The following is a 17573-nucleotide window of genomic DNA, read 5'->3' on the forward strand; positions in this document are numbered from 1 at the left end:
ACAAAGGAGATAATTGTTCATTTTAGGAAGTCCAAAACAGTTCAGACACCAGTTTACATCAACATGGCCCCTGTTGAAATTGTGAAGAACTTCAGATTTTTAGGCATTCAGATCTCAGACTCCCTCTCCTGATCTCTAAACACCAGTTGTGTCATTATGGTACAGCAGAGACTATACTTTCTGAGATGTCTTGAAAATTTCAGAATGTCCACAAAAAAAACTCTGGTCAATTTCTGTCAGACTACCATAGAGAGTTTCCTTACTTGAAGCATGCTGGGGTGGGTTGGCAACCTGACTGAACAGGATCACAAACAACTGAAGCATGGTAAAAACGGCTTCAGAAATCATAGGAGCAGCACTGCCACAGCTTCAGGACATGTACACCACCCGTTGCAGAAGGAAGGCCCTAAGTATGATGGAGGACACCAGCCACCCAGCACATGATTTGTTCTCCCTCCTTCCCTCAGGACAATGCTTACAGAGCAACAGAGGTCCAACCAGCTGCCCCACATACAGTTTTTACCCCCAGGTGGTCAGAATAATGAACAGTAGGCTCCTTACATAAGTGATTTATTATTTTGTGGGAATTCTTGTTTGTTTTTGTTATTTATTATTTCCTTATATGTAGTTTTAAGGGCTGAAAGCCAGGGCAAATGCATTTCATTGCATTGGAAGGTACATGGTACTTTTATATGTATATGCCACAAAATGAACTTGAACTTGAACTTGGTCTTGGATGGGCTAGGCCAACCTGATTTTCAAATGGTGAAAATTGTATCGTTGATTTCCTCATTGATGTAGTAAAACAATTTCCCTTTATTCCACGCTAAATGAAGAAAGAATATGGTATGCCGTTAACAAGGCAAAATGACAGCCTTTTGTCTAAAACCACAGAAAATTGAATTGGTTCATCTGGACACAACATTTATTGAGAGAGAGATGTTTCATCACTCATTTAAGTGACCTCTTCATCCAGAGCACTGCCCAGGAAAAGATTAATGAAAAGCCGCCAGAGGACTGCTGTGAAAGTCTGCAGAAACAGGCAGTGATGGGGAGGGATAAGCTTGGAGACCGCAGCTTTTCCAGCCACCCTTTGTACTGTTACATCTTAAGCCTATCTACATATGGGCTGAAGTTGCACTGTAGATGCATCAGCTCATTACAAGGCATTTTTCTTGTCTTCGGTCATGTCCGGACACATGAGTCAAAGCATTGGGCTGGTCAGTCTCTAAATTTGTCTGTATGGGACTGTATAGCCAAGACACACAAGGCCTGTCAAATGCTGACTCTTCTCTTGACAGGGATTACTGATAGTTGGACTTGACTTTCAGTACCACTGGATATTTAAGCTTTGAAATTGCATTTCTCTTTGGCAGTTTGGTGTGTATAAGTGAAGAGCTGTCTGTCACAAGTTTGAGAGATGGATTTGGTAACCTCCAATCTGTCACACAAATGTACACTTCCACAGGAAAAAAGTACAAGAGCACAAAAACATAGAGTTCTGAGGTTAACAGTGCAATCTCAGAAAAACATAGAAAACTCAAATCAGTAAAGGAATATTTTGTTGAGTGGCATTTTTGAGGGCACAATTTAGTGAGTGTATTAAAACTGGAATTGCATCACCTTATGGTTCCAGCAAGGGGGACTTTGTCCAACGTTGGCTCTATTATCCTCCGACCCATTAAGAAGAAAGAAAAAAACAACTTTTATCAACTCTCTGTTAAGCTGTTTTGCGAAGAATATCCTGTACTATAAAAACGTTTATCATTATTTACGCAATAGACCACTAGAGGGAGCTAAATATTCGTGAAGGTCACCATTGTGAAGTTTTCCGGCAGCAAAAACATGAAGGCAGATCGGAGCGGGCAGATCGGAGCGAGCACAACGATATTGCGTCATTTAATTTCCTCCTTTCTTCCTTGAAAACCTCGTGACTTCGCATTAATACTGGGGGGAGGGCGCATGTTACGTAACTTTTTATTCCCCCCCCCCTTCGCCTCTGTAACCTACCCTGAACTTTTTCCCCCGTTTGATGCAATAACTGAAAATTAGGGAGTCTAGTCTTGTGGTGTTTCGGCGAGGGCACAACCCAGTGCGTCCGAACGGAGAAAGTGAGGTGGCACATAGGAAGCGGCTGTTGCAGCCAGGTTGCATCAGTCATTTTTTTAACCCACCCACACCCACACACACCCACGCGCACACGCACACACCTTTTTCTCAATTGTACTTGGCCAATAACCCTGCTCTCCACATCCAGCTTCCCACCCGCAGACACGGCCAATTGTGTCTGAAGAGACGCCCGACCAAGCCGGAGGTAACACGGGGATTCGAACCCCCCCAGGTTGGTAGGCAACGGAATAGACCGCTACGCTACCCGGGCGTTGCATCAGTCATATGGGAACAGACCGGCACGGTGACGTCAGCTCAAACTCAAGGTGATGTCCGTCACGTTGCGGCGAGCTCGACTGGATAACCGAGTTTTTGTTTGCCAACAGCTGAGGACAAACGTGACTCAAGTCAGCTCAGGTATCGAGTGTGCTGCTGATAAAGAGGAGGGGGCCAGGAATTAAGAGGACGAAGTCAAACCGTCAGATGGCCTTAGCCTTGGCCAACTGATATGACTTGTCAAGTTGACTGTGAAAGGGGTGATAAGGGGTGAGAGGGCACACATGTTGGGGAAAAAGTTTGCTGGCGTTCCCACCGCCATGTGGCTTCGGTGTGGCGTCAGGGTGGACCAAATAATGCAGACAAACAAAGTCAAGTGTGGTTCAGAGCATTTTTATTTTTATTTTTTAGAAAACGATACAAAATTCTGTAGCAACTGTCATAAATGTTGCTTTGAGTGAACTGCAATCATTCACATGGTACAGTAAAGTGCTTATTCTAAATCAAAATGTTTTGCTTTTTTGTATTCGTTGCATGTATTTACTTTAGGTTTTCTTCCAATGAACATTAATGGGGCATGGGGTGGATTCAGAGTGTTAAACTAAAGAGTGTCAACACACAGAAAAAAAAATCCTCAAGGCTTAAGGATAATGATGTACACAGACAGAATCTATACAACCCCTGCTCCATGTCCAACTTTTACACATTTGATCGACTCACCGGATCAAATGTTTTGTCTATGGGCTACATTCAAATTGTGGAGCAGTTGAAGGACTGTCCATTTAAAAGATTGACTGTACTTTTTTAACACTTCCAAACTTCAAGATGACTTACAATATTAAATTGAGAGGATTCAGATAATTTTATCACTCCCCACCCCATCCCTCCGGTACAAGGCAGTCCAAAATTACTGCCTTTGACAGAAGTAGAAATGGTCAGGACCATATGGAGACTCCTAATACAGGATATTGTGAAGAAAATAGCCAAAGTCTGTGCATTTGACAATCCCCAACCCTAGCAAAATGTAGGGACAAACTTGGTGTGATACTCAAGGGAGAAAAAGGCAGAAATACTGAATTGAGTAAGTATTTAAAACCCCAAGATTACCTTAATCATCAGCTTAATGCTGTTTTAGGTTACTGATGCAAAGCAGTATCCCAACCGGAGAATAAACAGCTGCATAAACAAATTCAAGTAAGTCTTACTATAAGACATATAACCCCACAATGACACATTTGTAGAAAGGTTTTAAGAAATATTACAATCAGTGTCCTTTTATCAGCATTATGGGCCCAATGACACGGAGGGAGCCATTTTCCAGAGTACCGAACACGGCAGTGCTGGCAACACCAAATGGACAAATCAACAGTTCTGCTCTTCTTCCTCTAAGGCGATGGTTTACGCCCTGTGTTATCCCAGTCTACATCATGACTTTTACCCACTTTGGTGATTGGCTACAGTGTCTTGAGACCTCATCGTTCTTTTTAACTGTCATTTTCAGAAATATCACCTATGCTGAACAAACTGATTTATTGCCAACACTTGAACATATGAAAAATAAAAGTTAAATTAAAACAAACCTGGGCATAAACTGCTCCAGATGAACTAAAAACCTCTCTTGCCATGTCACCTTAAACACAACATTACTACTCTGAACTTTCAAAAACGGGATTAAAAAAAAACGGGGGTGTGAGGGGGAATGCTGCATTTCACCTGAAGTGAACAGCACCTGCATGAGAATCACCATAAAATATAAAAGCTTACTACACCCATACAAAAAAAAAAAAATAAAAAAAAAAAACAGTGTGGCACATTGACATAGAATTTCACAAATATGGAAAACAAGTTAACTTAATGATACAGCTACACATACTTGGAAGACTTTTTTTGTCCTTTTTAATTTGCCTGGAATGTTTATTTATTTTATTTATTCCCAAAGTTTGTTTGCTTATCTAATAATTTGCACCAGGAATTGTCAGACCATGACAAAAAAAAAAAGAATAAGTTCTGAGTGGGTGTATCATGTGAATGAATACAGCGTTGGTTACCCCTTCAAAAAGGGTGGTGGTCTGATTAACCATATTCAATAAACAAGTGACACCTGGGTTGCAAAATGTGCTTTTCTGACCCCTGCTGAATAGTGGGGGTTATAACTTTCAAGGCCGAAACAATTAAGCTCACACCTAATGACATAATGACTAATGGTCTGGATGAGAGAAGAAAAAAACTGTTCTGACATGATAAAGTTCTGACAAATCACAAATTACTGAAGAATGTAACTAACACAAACCCAATTTCACTTTCCCAGCCTTTATCATTTACCTGTACCAAGAAACAAAGCAGTCATAGATTAAGCCTGGTACAGAGAACCTTCGTTTTGTTATTGCCATGCATCACAATCCAGGAAGAGTTCAATTGTAACCCAATACGCACCAAAGAAATGCCATAAGAATTGCCTGATTTTCCAATATATAAATACTGAAAATGTGACCACTGGTAATTTGGCATAGATTTACATGATAAACTGCACTGACTGGTGCAGCAATAAGTCAGGGCTGGTTGGTTACTCTGGATCCATTAGGTGCATGGCTATCAAGAAGGGTTCATCGCAGACCAATAAAAGAGGCTCAACTGTGACGAATTTACCGAAAATTGAGATAAAGTCGAAAATCAAAGCTTTTAGGGGCGCCCCCAGCCACATAATGGACTGTACCAGGCACAGACAGCATTGGCTTACAGCTCTTCCAGCCCCCAACACTGAATCCCTTCTAGACAGAACAGCCTTCATCTTGGCATATTGCATAAGTTTGTACGTATCTGCAGATGGGCCATTCATGCTTATATATACACAACCAAAGAGAACATTCCAGATAACTTAATTCACAGTGGATCCAGTTGTAACATGTGGGAGCAGCACAACAGGTTGTCCTTTGGTGTCTGAGCTTGGTTTCAATAAGTGTTTTGATTTTTTTCTGAATTGAGTTGTACAAAAAGAAAACATAACTCAAAAGGAGAAAAAAAAAAACACAACAACACTTCCCTATTTAACCCCAAATCTAGAGATGGCCCTCTCTCTCTAACTTGGACGTGCATATACACATGTTTGCTATATGCAGGCCCTGGGCTGATGTGCTTTAAAAGTGCTGCAGAGAGGCAGAAGGCATTTAGAGGGAAGGCTGCAGGTAGCAGCCCCCTTTACAGTGAGGCAAGAGAGCCTGAATGACTGAAGAACCAAGGCCAGCTAGAGTCAGAGAGAGGGGCCACACTCTGGGAGGGAAGGTAAGAGGGTATTTAGATCTGAGTCAGAACACAAGGTTAGAGGTCAGGGTTTGGGGAGCTCAGGCACAATCTCCCACAATGACGAGAGGAGCAAGGAGCTGACGGAGCTCTGCAGCAGAGACGGGCCCTCCCTTTGGCTGGCTGTTTCTCTGCCTGCGTCTGGCTAGCTTGGAGTTTGATGGTGGGGAGAGGTGCATGGAAGAACCGCTGGCAGTGATAACAAGTGGAGCTTCTTGTTGCTGCTGCTCTTCCATCCCATCCTGCTTTGCCAGCTGCCGGTTCACTGCCATAGCCTGGCCAGCAAAGAATGTCAGGTCCCTGGCACTGCTGGTCCTGATGGATAGGAGCAGACACACAAAAGCAGTGAAAAGGTAGCCAAAGGGTAATGAACTGTAAACACTGCCCTCACATCTAATAACTATCCAAAGGAATGCGACAACCATAAATGTAATTTCGTCAACATTCTAGAGCATGTCTCACCTTTGATGCAAGATGGATGTGGGCAATGTGTCAGAAGCACCCTGAATAAAACAGAGAGACCTGTTAGACGGCTTGATAAAAATAAATAAAAACACTCCCTCAAGAAACACAAGATGTATCAAAAGATTTGCTAGAGGGTTTTAGTGGGTGTGAACTTACTCCCTGCACCCAGGGGTGCTGCAGCACTTGGCTGGCACTCAGGCGATTTTTGGCATCCCGAACCAAAAGTTTGGATATAAGGTCTTTGGCACTTAAGGAGATGTGGGCCCAGTCTTTCGCAGGAAACTCATACTTCCCTTCCTGGATACTCTCAAACAAAGTATTCTGGAAGAGAAAAGGATAATATATTCACAATCATACATTAACCCAAAGAAACAAGGTTTATGTTTCACTACTGTATTATACAAGTCACATGCATAACTAAATATTATAAGCGCACCCAATTACTGATACCATCTCTTAGGCAACAGGATGTTTTCTAAAGTACAAACGCCAACAGGAGACAATGGGGAGAATAAAGCTGAACGCGAAGGTGACTTCTCCTTACCTGGCAAGTGTGGCAGGGCTCTCCCAGTTCCCAACCACAGCCACCACCACAGCGGCCTACAAAAGGTGGGTAGCCACTAAGCATGATGTAGAGAATGACTCCAAGGCTCCACAGGTCACAGCGCTTGTCATAAATGGTGGCCTCCTCACTAAAGGCTTCAACCACCTCAGGTGCCATGTACTCTGCAGAGCCACACTGCAGAAGAAAATGGTGGGGAAGGGAAAGACAGGGAGGGGAAAAAAAAAAATTAAGCCTAGAGGGCAACAAAACCAGTCATAGACTGATGAGTGGCTTGAGCTGGTGCTTTGCAAAACATCTCGTGGAGAGGTCACCAATGTATAAAAACAGAAAAGGATTGAAGAGAACGTGAACACAAGCTGGCACTGTCAGCTTCACATCTATAAACACACTTTTGTCCTGAGCTCAGCTGCTGTCTGCATTCCTTCATTCAGCTGATGCCTCATGTGCTCCTGGGGAAAAGTGGGCCCTGGGACCTTGTCTGGGAGGGCTGACTGTGAGAGTCACATGGTGTACAGCTAGAGTCAACAGGTCAGTCAGTTCAACACAGGCCTGGATGGGGGGGGGCTTAAAGGAGGACTGGATTATACACATAGATGGATTCTTTTAAAAGGGCTGTGATGTTTTCCCTCAACATCTCTCCCCCACAGTGGAAAATATAAAGAGGCATAATCGGGAACATGGTGTGCACTTATCCAACCAGGGCAAGTGAAGGGAGGGCTGAGCTATAAGGAGGCAGATTAGTGTGGGTAGGCAGCAGCAGTGAGTGAGTCATTGTCTGTTTTGACCACTCAGCTGCATGCAGGCCAGGCAGAATTGGCAGAGAGCAGGCACAGGCTTGGTGATGATACCTTGTTATGTAGCTTAGGAAGAAACTAGGCCAAACACTGAGCAGAAAAGAGGATTGGCTGTCCTGCTGAGCCAGAGACAGGGTTGAGCCATTCACTGTTACGTAATTTGCTAACACAAACACCAAATGCCGTTTTATTATGTGGAGAAACACAGAACGGGAGTGGGGGTTTATAAAGCAAGTTGTGAGTTCAACAGGACATGTGAACAAAGACATTCCACTGCTACTTCCTTTGCCCTGCTTTATTCTACAGGCTTTGATAAACACATTCTGACAAAGGAGCACTCGCCATTTTATATTCCTCAGGGAGAATTTACATAAATCCCTTTCAGGGGCTAGAAAGCTTGTATATTTTGACCTCAAAGAGGAATACCCAAAATAGTGGAGACAATTAGCTCTCACAAATGACATTTTCATCTCAACTAGTTTGTTTTATTTCAAGGGTTAGTAACCAGCTATTGCCAATTAAATTGCTTTATCACTGTACAGCACAACACTTTCTTCACCATTTTAGGGTCCAGAATTACTGCTGGAACCCTAAAAAGTGTATCGAGTATAGTTCTATATCCTTCTTACCATCTGTGGCAGTGTGTTTACATAAAGCAGACATCTACTGTGTCCCAGTGCCATGTCCCAGCTGTCTCCTGACTCCTCCTCCACCCTTCTGCACCCTTATGTAACGAAATTTTGCTGTGCAGGAATCTCAACTCAGACAAACACTCTTTTGTGGGAGAGCAATAACCCCCTCCCAAGCCTTCTCCACCGACACCACTGCAACTAGGATCACCCCCCACACATGCAAAACAAACCCCCCCTACCCTTAGGATCTAGGTCAAATTCAGCTGCCATTAAAGAACACTACTGCCCACACCACCACCACTACAGGCCCAGTGCTCTGGCATTGAAAGGCACTGTGAAAGCAGTTGTGCTATCAAGAGAACAGCTATCTTGATAACTCCCATTTCAAAGCCACCCGAAAGACCAATAATCAAAAACGAGTCAGAGATATCCAGACTATGACACCCTGCCACGGTCACTGATAAGAACTGAGGGCACACAGTAAAACGTCAAGAATTTGTGAATCTAACCAGTATCGGGGTCTAAAATCTGCACAAAATACTAACTAGTATTGGAGTACTGCAACTCTCCCGTGGACTTGCATCATTCTCAGCCACTTCAAACCCTGCTGAGTAGCGGATAGCTGCTAATCAGGTGACGTTACATGGGGATTTTGTTGGCAACGCAACCTGGGGCTTTCCTAAAACCATGTGACTGTCAGACCATACACCAAGGTGACGCCACACAGGCATGCGTGCACATACACACACACACTATTGGTAAACAAAAGGATCATCTCCAAGTGTATACAGGAGGTTCTGCTATATTGTCTGTCCACAGCTGCCCCTGATCTGGTAACATTTCTATATTGCAGTCACAAGACATATATTAGTAAGATTAGATTTAAGTTCAGCAGACAGGAAGATACTTGTACTGTGTTCTTGGTAAAAACCAGGTGAGACATTTCCTTGAAAAGTCTACCTCCCCCCAAGCCAAGGCTCAAAGCCAGCCTCCTTGCCTGTAAACCTAAGAGCATGTGCATATCAACAGCCATCATGTGCAATTCTTGTGCAATCCTTAAAGGAACTGAATATTCATTTCAACTAGCCCGGAAAATCTATGTATAAAGGTAACTATATGCAGTACCACTCTATTGAGCAACAGCAACTATAGGAATGTGGGTAAAGGGTGTGTGGGGGGGGACAGAATGCAAGAGATGAAAATCAGAAGACCGTTCCTGTGATTAAGGCACATCAACAGCCATCATGCGCAACTCTTGTGAACAGTCCCAAAAAGAACTAAATATTCATTTCGACTAGCTCAGAAAATATATGTATATAAGTAACTATATGCAATACCAAGCATATAGTTAGCAACAGCAACTGTAGGAATGTGGGTAAAGGGTGTGGGGGGAGGGACAGAATGCAAGAGATGAAAATCAGAAGACCGTCCCTGTGATCAAGGCAAAGAAAACAAGTCAGGGCGCATGAACAGACTGGCATTTGCTCCTCCCTCTTCTCTTCCCCTAATGCTGCTCTAGCCAATCACAGCGCAGTTGCTAGGTATAAGGGGGCAAAAAAAAAAATCTAGAACAAGCTTTATGCATGTCCTTTGTATGGAGAATACAAAGAAAATGCAGACTTGCACAAGTATGGTCAGGGCCAGTGGGTGGAGTCAGCTATAGGCAGACTGAGTGGGTGGTTTTGTCCCCCCCCCCCCCACCCAAACCATCTTTGTGGTTTTGACGCCACAGGAGGAGGGGGCTCAGCACGGGTTTGTGTATTTTGGTTTCGTTCGCCGTTTCTAGCAGAGAAACCTCTTCCTTTCCTCCACTTCCTCATACCACTAGCCATGACCTTGTGAAAACTGAACAATGTGTTCCCCTAGTCTCACTACATTATGAAGATATAATTTCCTGTCTTGAAAACCAAACAAACATCCAACTGCTGATATCACTGGCTCAGATACACTAGTTGAATGAAATCATCATAAAAATAAGTTGGAAAAACTGGTAGAATAAACAGACATGGAAAAAAAGCAACAGGACAAATGAGCTACCCCATCCCCACTCAAAATCAACAGACTAAACATGTGAGGCCTTAAAACTATTTCCTCCACCACCTCCAAATAGTACAGGGATGGGCCCCTGATCAGTAAGCCGTCAGCTAAAAGGATCAGGTTACCAGTGTAGAAACTCCCCCACCCATCCCTATATTTTCTGCAACTTGAACAGCTTTCTGTGTCACCTGTTACAGTTCATCTATCCACCCACTTGACAACCAATGGTCAGACTTCACTGTTTACTCTCACACAGTGGGAACACTGCCCTTTGAAAATTTTCCCAATTGCAGTTTTAAGTTGCAAGCTTACAGCTTCTCGGGGTTCGGCTCGTAGGCAAATGCTTTGCATTTTGGCGCGTGTACAAGGGTTGGCGGGTGGGGGTTAAACCATCATAACCCCCGCATGTGCCTCCTTGTCTGCGAGTGATAAGCAGCAGGATGTGGACATTAGACTGAGAGGGACATCTACCTGAACATAGCTGATATTCCCAGCATGACAAGGCATTAAGGAATTGCCAGGTAAATGATAGTGAGCAAGCAGAGTATGCCGGTTCAGTGTCATGTGACATCACTTCAGAGAAACTGACAGAAATCTTTTTATCTCAAATACCAGAGCACTTTCTCTCACCCAATCAGAGGGCTTTCCTGCAGCCAACACCACTGAGCATTGCCCAATAGGCACCCAGATTGACTTGATAAAAGGACTGTTTTAAAAACAGCAGAGAGAGAGAAAAAAATTCGACTCGCAACACCCTGCCTATCCAACTCAAGGAAACAAGAGAGTGGCAGACAATGTCACAGATCAACCATTTCATGACTGTAAATAGCTGTGTTTATATACTGTATCCCCAAATCATCCACTTCCCTTCTTAGCATTTCTCCACTCCCATTTAACCATGCATCACAAAATAGTCAGCAGGCTGGTGGACTTACAGGAGTGAGGAGCTCAGGAGTGGAGATGGGTGAGCTGTCACTATTCAGCTTGATCCCACTGCCCAGATCAAAGTCACAGATCTTGACTGGGGATATCTGCCAAAGATGTACGGTTTTGAGTTACTAGGAATGCATATCACACACACACAGGGGCATTCTTAATGTGTAACCACACTTCGGATACAAAAAACATTTCATAGAAAGGTTTTTGTCTTGATTTATCACTAATGAGCTCGATATCACAAACCCTCAAGAAACTTATCACGATCACAAGATTAAGAGTGGCCTTTGAGCCAGAGCCAGTGATTAAATAGACTCAAACACGCCTGTGGTAAACTCACCTTGTCCTCATGCTCACACAGGATATTTTCAGGTTTCAGGTCTCTATGTGCCATTCCTGGAAAAAAAAGAAAAAAAATGACTATGGGATTGGTAATGTGTTAGGCCGTTTGTTTTTCAAAACAACATGTTTTATCTAAATGAAACAGAACAATTATCTATGAAGGCTAATCATAATGCACATTAATCCAGTGGCATAGTTGTGGCCGAAGAGATTGCTCCACTGCTGATCAAGAGGGCACACTGTGACCCAACCATCTGTGTACATGCTAAAGGCACCAAGGTAGTTATGCTCCATTGTAGTCAGAGAAAGAAGTGGTCCATTTAATTACCCAGGATGTAAAACCCCTCTCAGTGCAAAGCCAACCTTAAGTTTTGTTGGACTCTTCCGCCATCTTAGAGGAGTAATAACATTATGTGGTATTGCAGAAGTGAGCGTACCCTTGTTATGCAGAAAATCAAGAGCGCTGGCAATGTCCTGCACCACAACGCTGGCTTCCTGCTCGCTGAAATGCCGTCTTTTGTGAATATGAGCTAGGACGGACCCTGAGGGGGAAAAAAGGATCAATTATCTACAAACAAAAAGACTACAGTTTCCTGCACATTCATCAGAAGATTTTGTGGGATAGTGGCATTACAGCGATGTTTTAAAGCGAACCAAGGATGTGATGAGGATTTTTGGCTGCTGTTACATGCACCAACCTCCTCTCAGCTTTTCAAACACCAAGTAGAATTTGTCTTCCTCTTCAAAGAACTCAACCAGCTCCAGGATGTTCCTTTAAAAGATCAAAACAATAACAGGATTAGCTCATTTAGTGTGCCATATGAATCAGCAATCAAATGAAAACATGAATACTTTGTACAACAGCTTTCCATGTTAAAAACTGGAGCAAAAAAAAGAAAAAAGAAAGTAGAATAACATGATTTATCACTCCATGAATGAACTATGGCACTGATCATGTCTGACAATCCGCAGTATGATCTCCTTACAGGTCAGTCAGTCAGTCAGTGTGATGTTCAGTTGGTGACAGCTGAATGGTATTACCTGTGGCCCTGGCACTGGTAGAGCATCTCAACCTCGCGGAAGACACGACTGCGACTGTGACCTGGTCTCTTCTCAATGATCTAGAACAGAGCAATAGTTGGATTAAGTCACAAAGGATCTAACAAGCACAAAACCATCCAGACCAATGGCGCATCTGTGCTGCGTGAGTCAGTTGCAAGTCATCTCCTTCGCAAGTTGTGGAGCTACTGAACTTGAAGAACTGCTGCTCCCCCATTTATAGGTGGCATGTCACGTGTTGTGACTTTTGGTACCAAATGTCCCTCTCAGATCGTCCATGAGTGATTAACCACAATTTGCGATGCATAGCCTATGGCAGCAGTTCCGTGGCGCCGTGGGAAAGAAACCCTGCGTAATCATTCATACTGCAAAAGTAGAAACGGTTGCCAACATAGGGAAAAGTGAACAGAGGGAAAACCAATGCACACAGAATGCCATACGGCAATATTACAACTTCACCTGTGACTGGATTTTAAGACAATAGAGCATATTTTGGACATGATCCCTATTCAGTGCCACTTGAAATTCCTGGGTTGCACACACACAAAAAATTGGCAACCTTTATCCCATTCTTTGACACAGTTACAAAGATGGTTTTAACCTACTTATGACACTGCCTGTGCAACTTGAGAGGCAATGTACTGAAATGTACCACTCCTCTATATAGAACATTAATGTGTAACCCATATTCCCCCCTCAAGTGCTCTATAAGGAGCCTGAGTGTCTCTTCACATCAACGCAAGAGCTGATTCAAAACCGACAACAAATTACTCTAAACATAGCCAGGTGCTGCCTGGAACTTTACCACTGTGGGCCCCTGGATGGCTTGCATGTTGCCCAGCCAAGAGACAGAAAGAGAGACTGCTGACACTGAAGTAAAAAGCCTGAATATTCCAGCCCTGGTCATTGTCTGCTTGGGAGGGTGTGCATGCTTCTCTTCCTGCTACATGGATTACAGCTGCTATTGAAACCCAGCGGGGCCAGAGTGCACTGTGTGTCTAGGATTAATGCATAGACAAGAGGCCTCAAAGCCTATGCACTGTTTCAATCTGAGTCAGCAGCACAGACAAGCCCCAATCAGTTTACTTTCTCCTGAAAACAACCCCCTATCCCACAGGGGGAAAAAAGGGGGGCAGCAAAATGGAACTCATGTTTTGACCTGAACTGGAAATAGCCAAAGTGGTAGTTATGGTGTCGTAGGGAGTAGAGTATGGCGGTTAAAAAAAAAAAATACCATGCTGCCTCTGTCCCTCTGGTGGTCTTTGGGAGTTTTACTGTCGTGTAGCAGAGTCACATACACTTCCTCCAGGAGGAGGATAAATAAGATTCATAACAGCCTCACTTTGTAAGCGTCCCCACTGAGTCACACTGCAGCTCAGTAAATCAATCCAGGCTTACGAAATGATGCGTCCAGCAGGGGCATTAGGTAGAGAAGCAAAGCCTCAGACTGACATAGCACAGCCCTCTGCAGGTTCCTCTACGCTCTTCAGCTTTTGTTACAATTGAAGGAACCCACACCGCCATCTCCCCCCAGTCTTGCAGGGGGAGGGGACCAAGGAGGACATCTGGCAGGAACTGTCTGCCCGCCCCCCCGACCAGACTGACCTAGAGTAACCGCTTCCCCTCTTGCCCCACCTAATCTCTCCCAGCCCAGCCACAAGGGAGCTACCAAACCATCACTAGGTAAACAATACTACTGTAGAATGGTCACTTGAGAAAATGTGTGTTCCAATTCCAGAAATATTTATGGTATGATATAGACTCTTTGCTCTACTGCGGAACAGCCATTCAACACTGGGGGGGGGGGGGGAATCATGAACTTTCAGTTGAAAGCAACAGAATTCTTGAGTGAATATAAGGAATCACAAGGAAATGATGCTAAGAATACAAAAGGGCCTGAACACCTCCCCTTACCATCTCCTCTCACAAAAAAATTCTCAAGTGGTGTTACGTAACGAGAATTTTTTATTCTTTTACTATTTTTTTGCAGAATGAAAGCCCAGGAAGAAGACCCTGGAGTCTAACATATGTTGCAATCCACGCCCCATTAAAGGGAAGGCTGAGCAACGAGAACAAAACAATGTAAACACCCCAGTTCACAACCATAGCTCGGAACCCCTCCTTCCTCTGAATGTGGGTTTTATTTTGACATAGCTGCCAGTACACAATGTTCCCGCCACTAGAGTGCTCTGTAGCCAATGTGAGCAAAGAGAAGGGGCGTATATAGTCCTCCAAGCCCTTTGATAGGTTAGCAGAGCAAGAAAACAGTGAGGTGGAGTGTGCAGCTATTGTTACACTCAAAATAAGAGCAGAGCAGTGTCATAAACATCTGATTTAGAGGGCTGAGTAGCGAAAACTTGTTTTGCCCTGTGAACCAAGTTAGAAATGTAGTGTAGAAAAGACTGGAACAAAGACAGTGAGGAATGAATGAGTATGACCCTTTCAAATACTTTGTGTGCCCTAGTTTTTCCAAGTTTCACAATTCAAAAGTACCTAACAAAACAGGAACCCCATGGCTTCACAGGTCAAAGTCATGGCTATCCATGTACTTCACCATGCAATTCACAGATCAAAGTTAACAAATAATCAAGCGCAGTCGTATGAAATGTAACATCTCCATATCAATCACAACCCAAGGTACTGGTAGGCAGCAAGCAAGTGTTATGTAGATCACATTCACAGACACCATCGAGAGAGCAAATTCTGAGGGGGTTTGTTGACATAAACTATGCAAATTATTGCAATACTATTACAGCCATTAAATGGAGTTAAATGTAAAGGAAAGTCTTACCTTGACAGCATATTCTTTATTGGTAATGAGGTTGATACAGGTTTGCACCCTGGCATAAGCACCCTCTCCTAAGACCTCTTCCTGAAGCCTGTAGACATCTATTTCAGAAAAATATTAAGATAAAAAAAAGATTTAAAAAAAGCTTAATAAAAATGACCATGAAGGAGAAAACTTACTCGCTGAAAAATTGCTTACCTTCAAACCGTCCAGAGAAACTGTCAGTTGCCCGGCAACGTTTTTTCTTCTTGTTTCTCTTCTTGGCATCTGGGATGTCAATAGGCTGACTTGAGGGCATGTCTGTTAAAAGTCAGAATGAGTATCCCAACAAAGAGCTTTATCTCAGGGAAGCTTTTAGCATTTCTGCAACACAAAGAACTATAGAAAGTACCCAAACCCCTAATTCTCAAGTAGTCATAAATAACCATTACTCCTACTTTGAGTGCATCTCAAAATATTGCCAATTTGTATTCCAAAGAAAAAGGTCTATAGGTTAACTAGCTCAAATGTTTAGTACTTTGTCAGGAGGACACTCATAAGAAACATGCATAAAATCCTATGTAAAGCTCTCACCGTGTCTGGGGGAAGATTCAAAATTAAAGGTCGAATCAAGAAGGAGGGATCCATTTTTAGTGAAGTCATCTGACTCAAAGGGATTTTGGCCCTAGATCAAAATAACTCCATGTTAAACGCATACAATTATATCAATGAACCATGTTAATAAATATACCAAGGACTTTGCTTTCCTGGCTAAATGTCACTCATCCTAACATCAGTGAAATCAAACAACATGAACGGGTTAGGTTTACAATCTTAAAAAAAAGCATCATTTGCTAATAATCATAAAAATGGTCATTCACACTCTAGAACAATTAACAGAAATATGGCTTGGCAAAACGCCAGCAGCCTTATCTGAACTAAGAAATGGCATGGCGCGCATACTTCCAGACCATGGCCCAGCCTCTTCCATTCCTACAAAGTATTTCCTCAGCAGTGAATAAGTCATCCGACTCCTCAACCTAGACACGCATTAGCTATATCCACACGTGTCATGAGTTTGAACATCCGCTGGTATCCCACACCTTGCGGCTGACAAACATATGTGGTTATAAATATTGAGCCCTGGTCGCGTCCTGACATCGAAAAGGCATGCACCGAGCACTGTTCTCCTTCAGCGTTCATACCCACACTCACCTTGAAAGACCGGTGGAATCCAGTTACTTCGGTAATTTTATTTTGCACCATTTTTCTTCGATTTTGGGTGATTTTGCGAGTTTGCAGCGGCTGCAGTGGCTCGGAGCTGATCTCGAATTGCACTTCTCCGAAACAGAGAGCCGTTCCAGAGAAAGGAGCAAACGATCACACAGCACTGGCTGGTCAACTTGGTGCGACGCTTTAAACGGGAGCCCTGCGGAAAATGCAACACACCGCAGTTTTTTTAGAATCACAGCCTGCGCAAATCAGAGGTAGCATGTGGCCAGCAAAAATAATAATAATAATAATAATAATTTAGTCATAAAACTAGTATAGAAAATACCATTTTTATGATACACTACCATCAGTTTCGACTACAGGCACGAGAGCAGAGCAAATCAAACCATTTCATTTTAGCAACACGACTCAGCTCGGCTTAAGGACTTACATCCATCAGATGTTCACGTGTTTTCTCTAAGACAAATAAAAGACTTCTCTAACAATATAAACTGCCCTGAAAACAATCAAGGCGCGGCCACCCAACAGCACAGCGCATTCAATTGCGTCAGAAAAGGACGACAAAAGCCACTGGTCATGACAGTCAACCAGCGTTCGCTACGAACAAGCTAACCCAACTAATAGAGAATGGGATAAAAGCTTTTTTTCCTACCCAAATATGCCATCCGTGGGTAAAAAAAAGAAATAAAAGGTTTATTGGAAGGCTTAGCCGTGTCTATACATCAATAAACCGAGGCAGCAACCACAACGAAGGGGGGGGGCTAAATTAGCCACCCTTCAGCTAGCTTAATGAAGTTTAAAGCGCTGCTACAGTCCGATTGCACTAGTATGCTCGCCTGATATGAAACCCGTCGTCGGCGCACCTTAAATAGCGAGAAAGTGCAACTCACCCCGTTGATAATTTTAAAGCTCCAGTGTCGGCGTCGTAGTTGGACCCACTGCTTCGAAAGCCGCAGATGATGGTCGAGGAGGGGAGCGCCTGGCAGTTGAGTGCATAGAAGGTGGTAGAAAAACAAATTGCAACGACGATTTTATAATCTTCCTTCGGACTCCTCCCACAT

General features: G+C 43.4%; 1 protein-coding gene across 2 annotated transcripts; it reads right to left on the reverse strand.

Moving 5' to 3' along the window:
• Positions 1–4294: 4294 nt before the first annotated feature.
• mknk2b (MAPK interacting serine/threonine kinase 2b) lies at positions 4295–17536 on the reverse strand. 2 transcript variants are annotated; one of them, XM_056277814.1, is made up of 14 exons: positions 17403–17536; positions 16495–16708; positions 15874–15964; positions 15499–15600; positions 15304–15401; positions 12495–12574; positions 12152–12225; positions 11891–11995; positions 11452–11507; positions 11111–11206; positions 6692–6886; positions 6304–6468; positions 6145–6185; positions 4295–5997 (listed from the first exon to the last, which is right to left on the reverse strand). In XM_056277814.1, exons 2-14 carry the CDS (start codon positions 16543–16545, stop codon positions 5724–5726), a joined length of 1428 nt encoding a protein of 475 aa, XP_056133789.1. In that variant the 5' UTR covers positions 16546–16708; positions 17403–17536; the 3' UTR covers positions 4295–5723. The 2 variants fall into 2 exon arrangements, with proteins under 2 accessions (XP_056133789.1, XP_056133790.1); XM_056277815.1 differs by lacking the exon at positions 11111–11206.
• Between the last annotated feature and the right edge of the window lie 37 nt (positions 17537–17573).

Source organism: Lampris incognitus, chromosome 3 (assembly GCF_029633865.1).
Source record: "Lampris incognitus isolate fLamInc1 chromosome 3, fLamInc1.hap2, whole genome shotgun sequence".
In the NCBI taxonomy this organism is placed as follows: Eukaryota; Metazoa; Chordata; class Actinopteri; order Lampriformes; family Lampridae; genus Lampris; species Lampris incognitus.

What these genes read in the sequence shown, in the direction of transcription:
- mknk2b (XM_056277814.1), bottom strand. Translation starts at nt 16,545, where the DNA reads ATGGTGCAAAATAAAATTACCGAAGTAACTGGATTCCACCGGTCTTTC. An exon ending in TGAATCTTCCCCCAGACACG is followed by an intron (nt 15,601 to 15,873) that starts GTGAGAGCTTTA and finishes GACTTTTAACAG; the next exon opens with ACATGCCCTCAAGTCAGCCT. An exon ending in AGCACCCCTGGGTGCAGGGA is followed by an intron (nt 6,186 to 6,303) that starts GTAAGTTCACAC and finishes TGTTTTATTCAG; the next exon opens with GGTGCTTCTGACACATTGCC.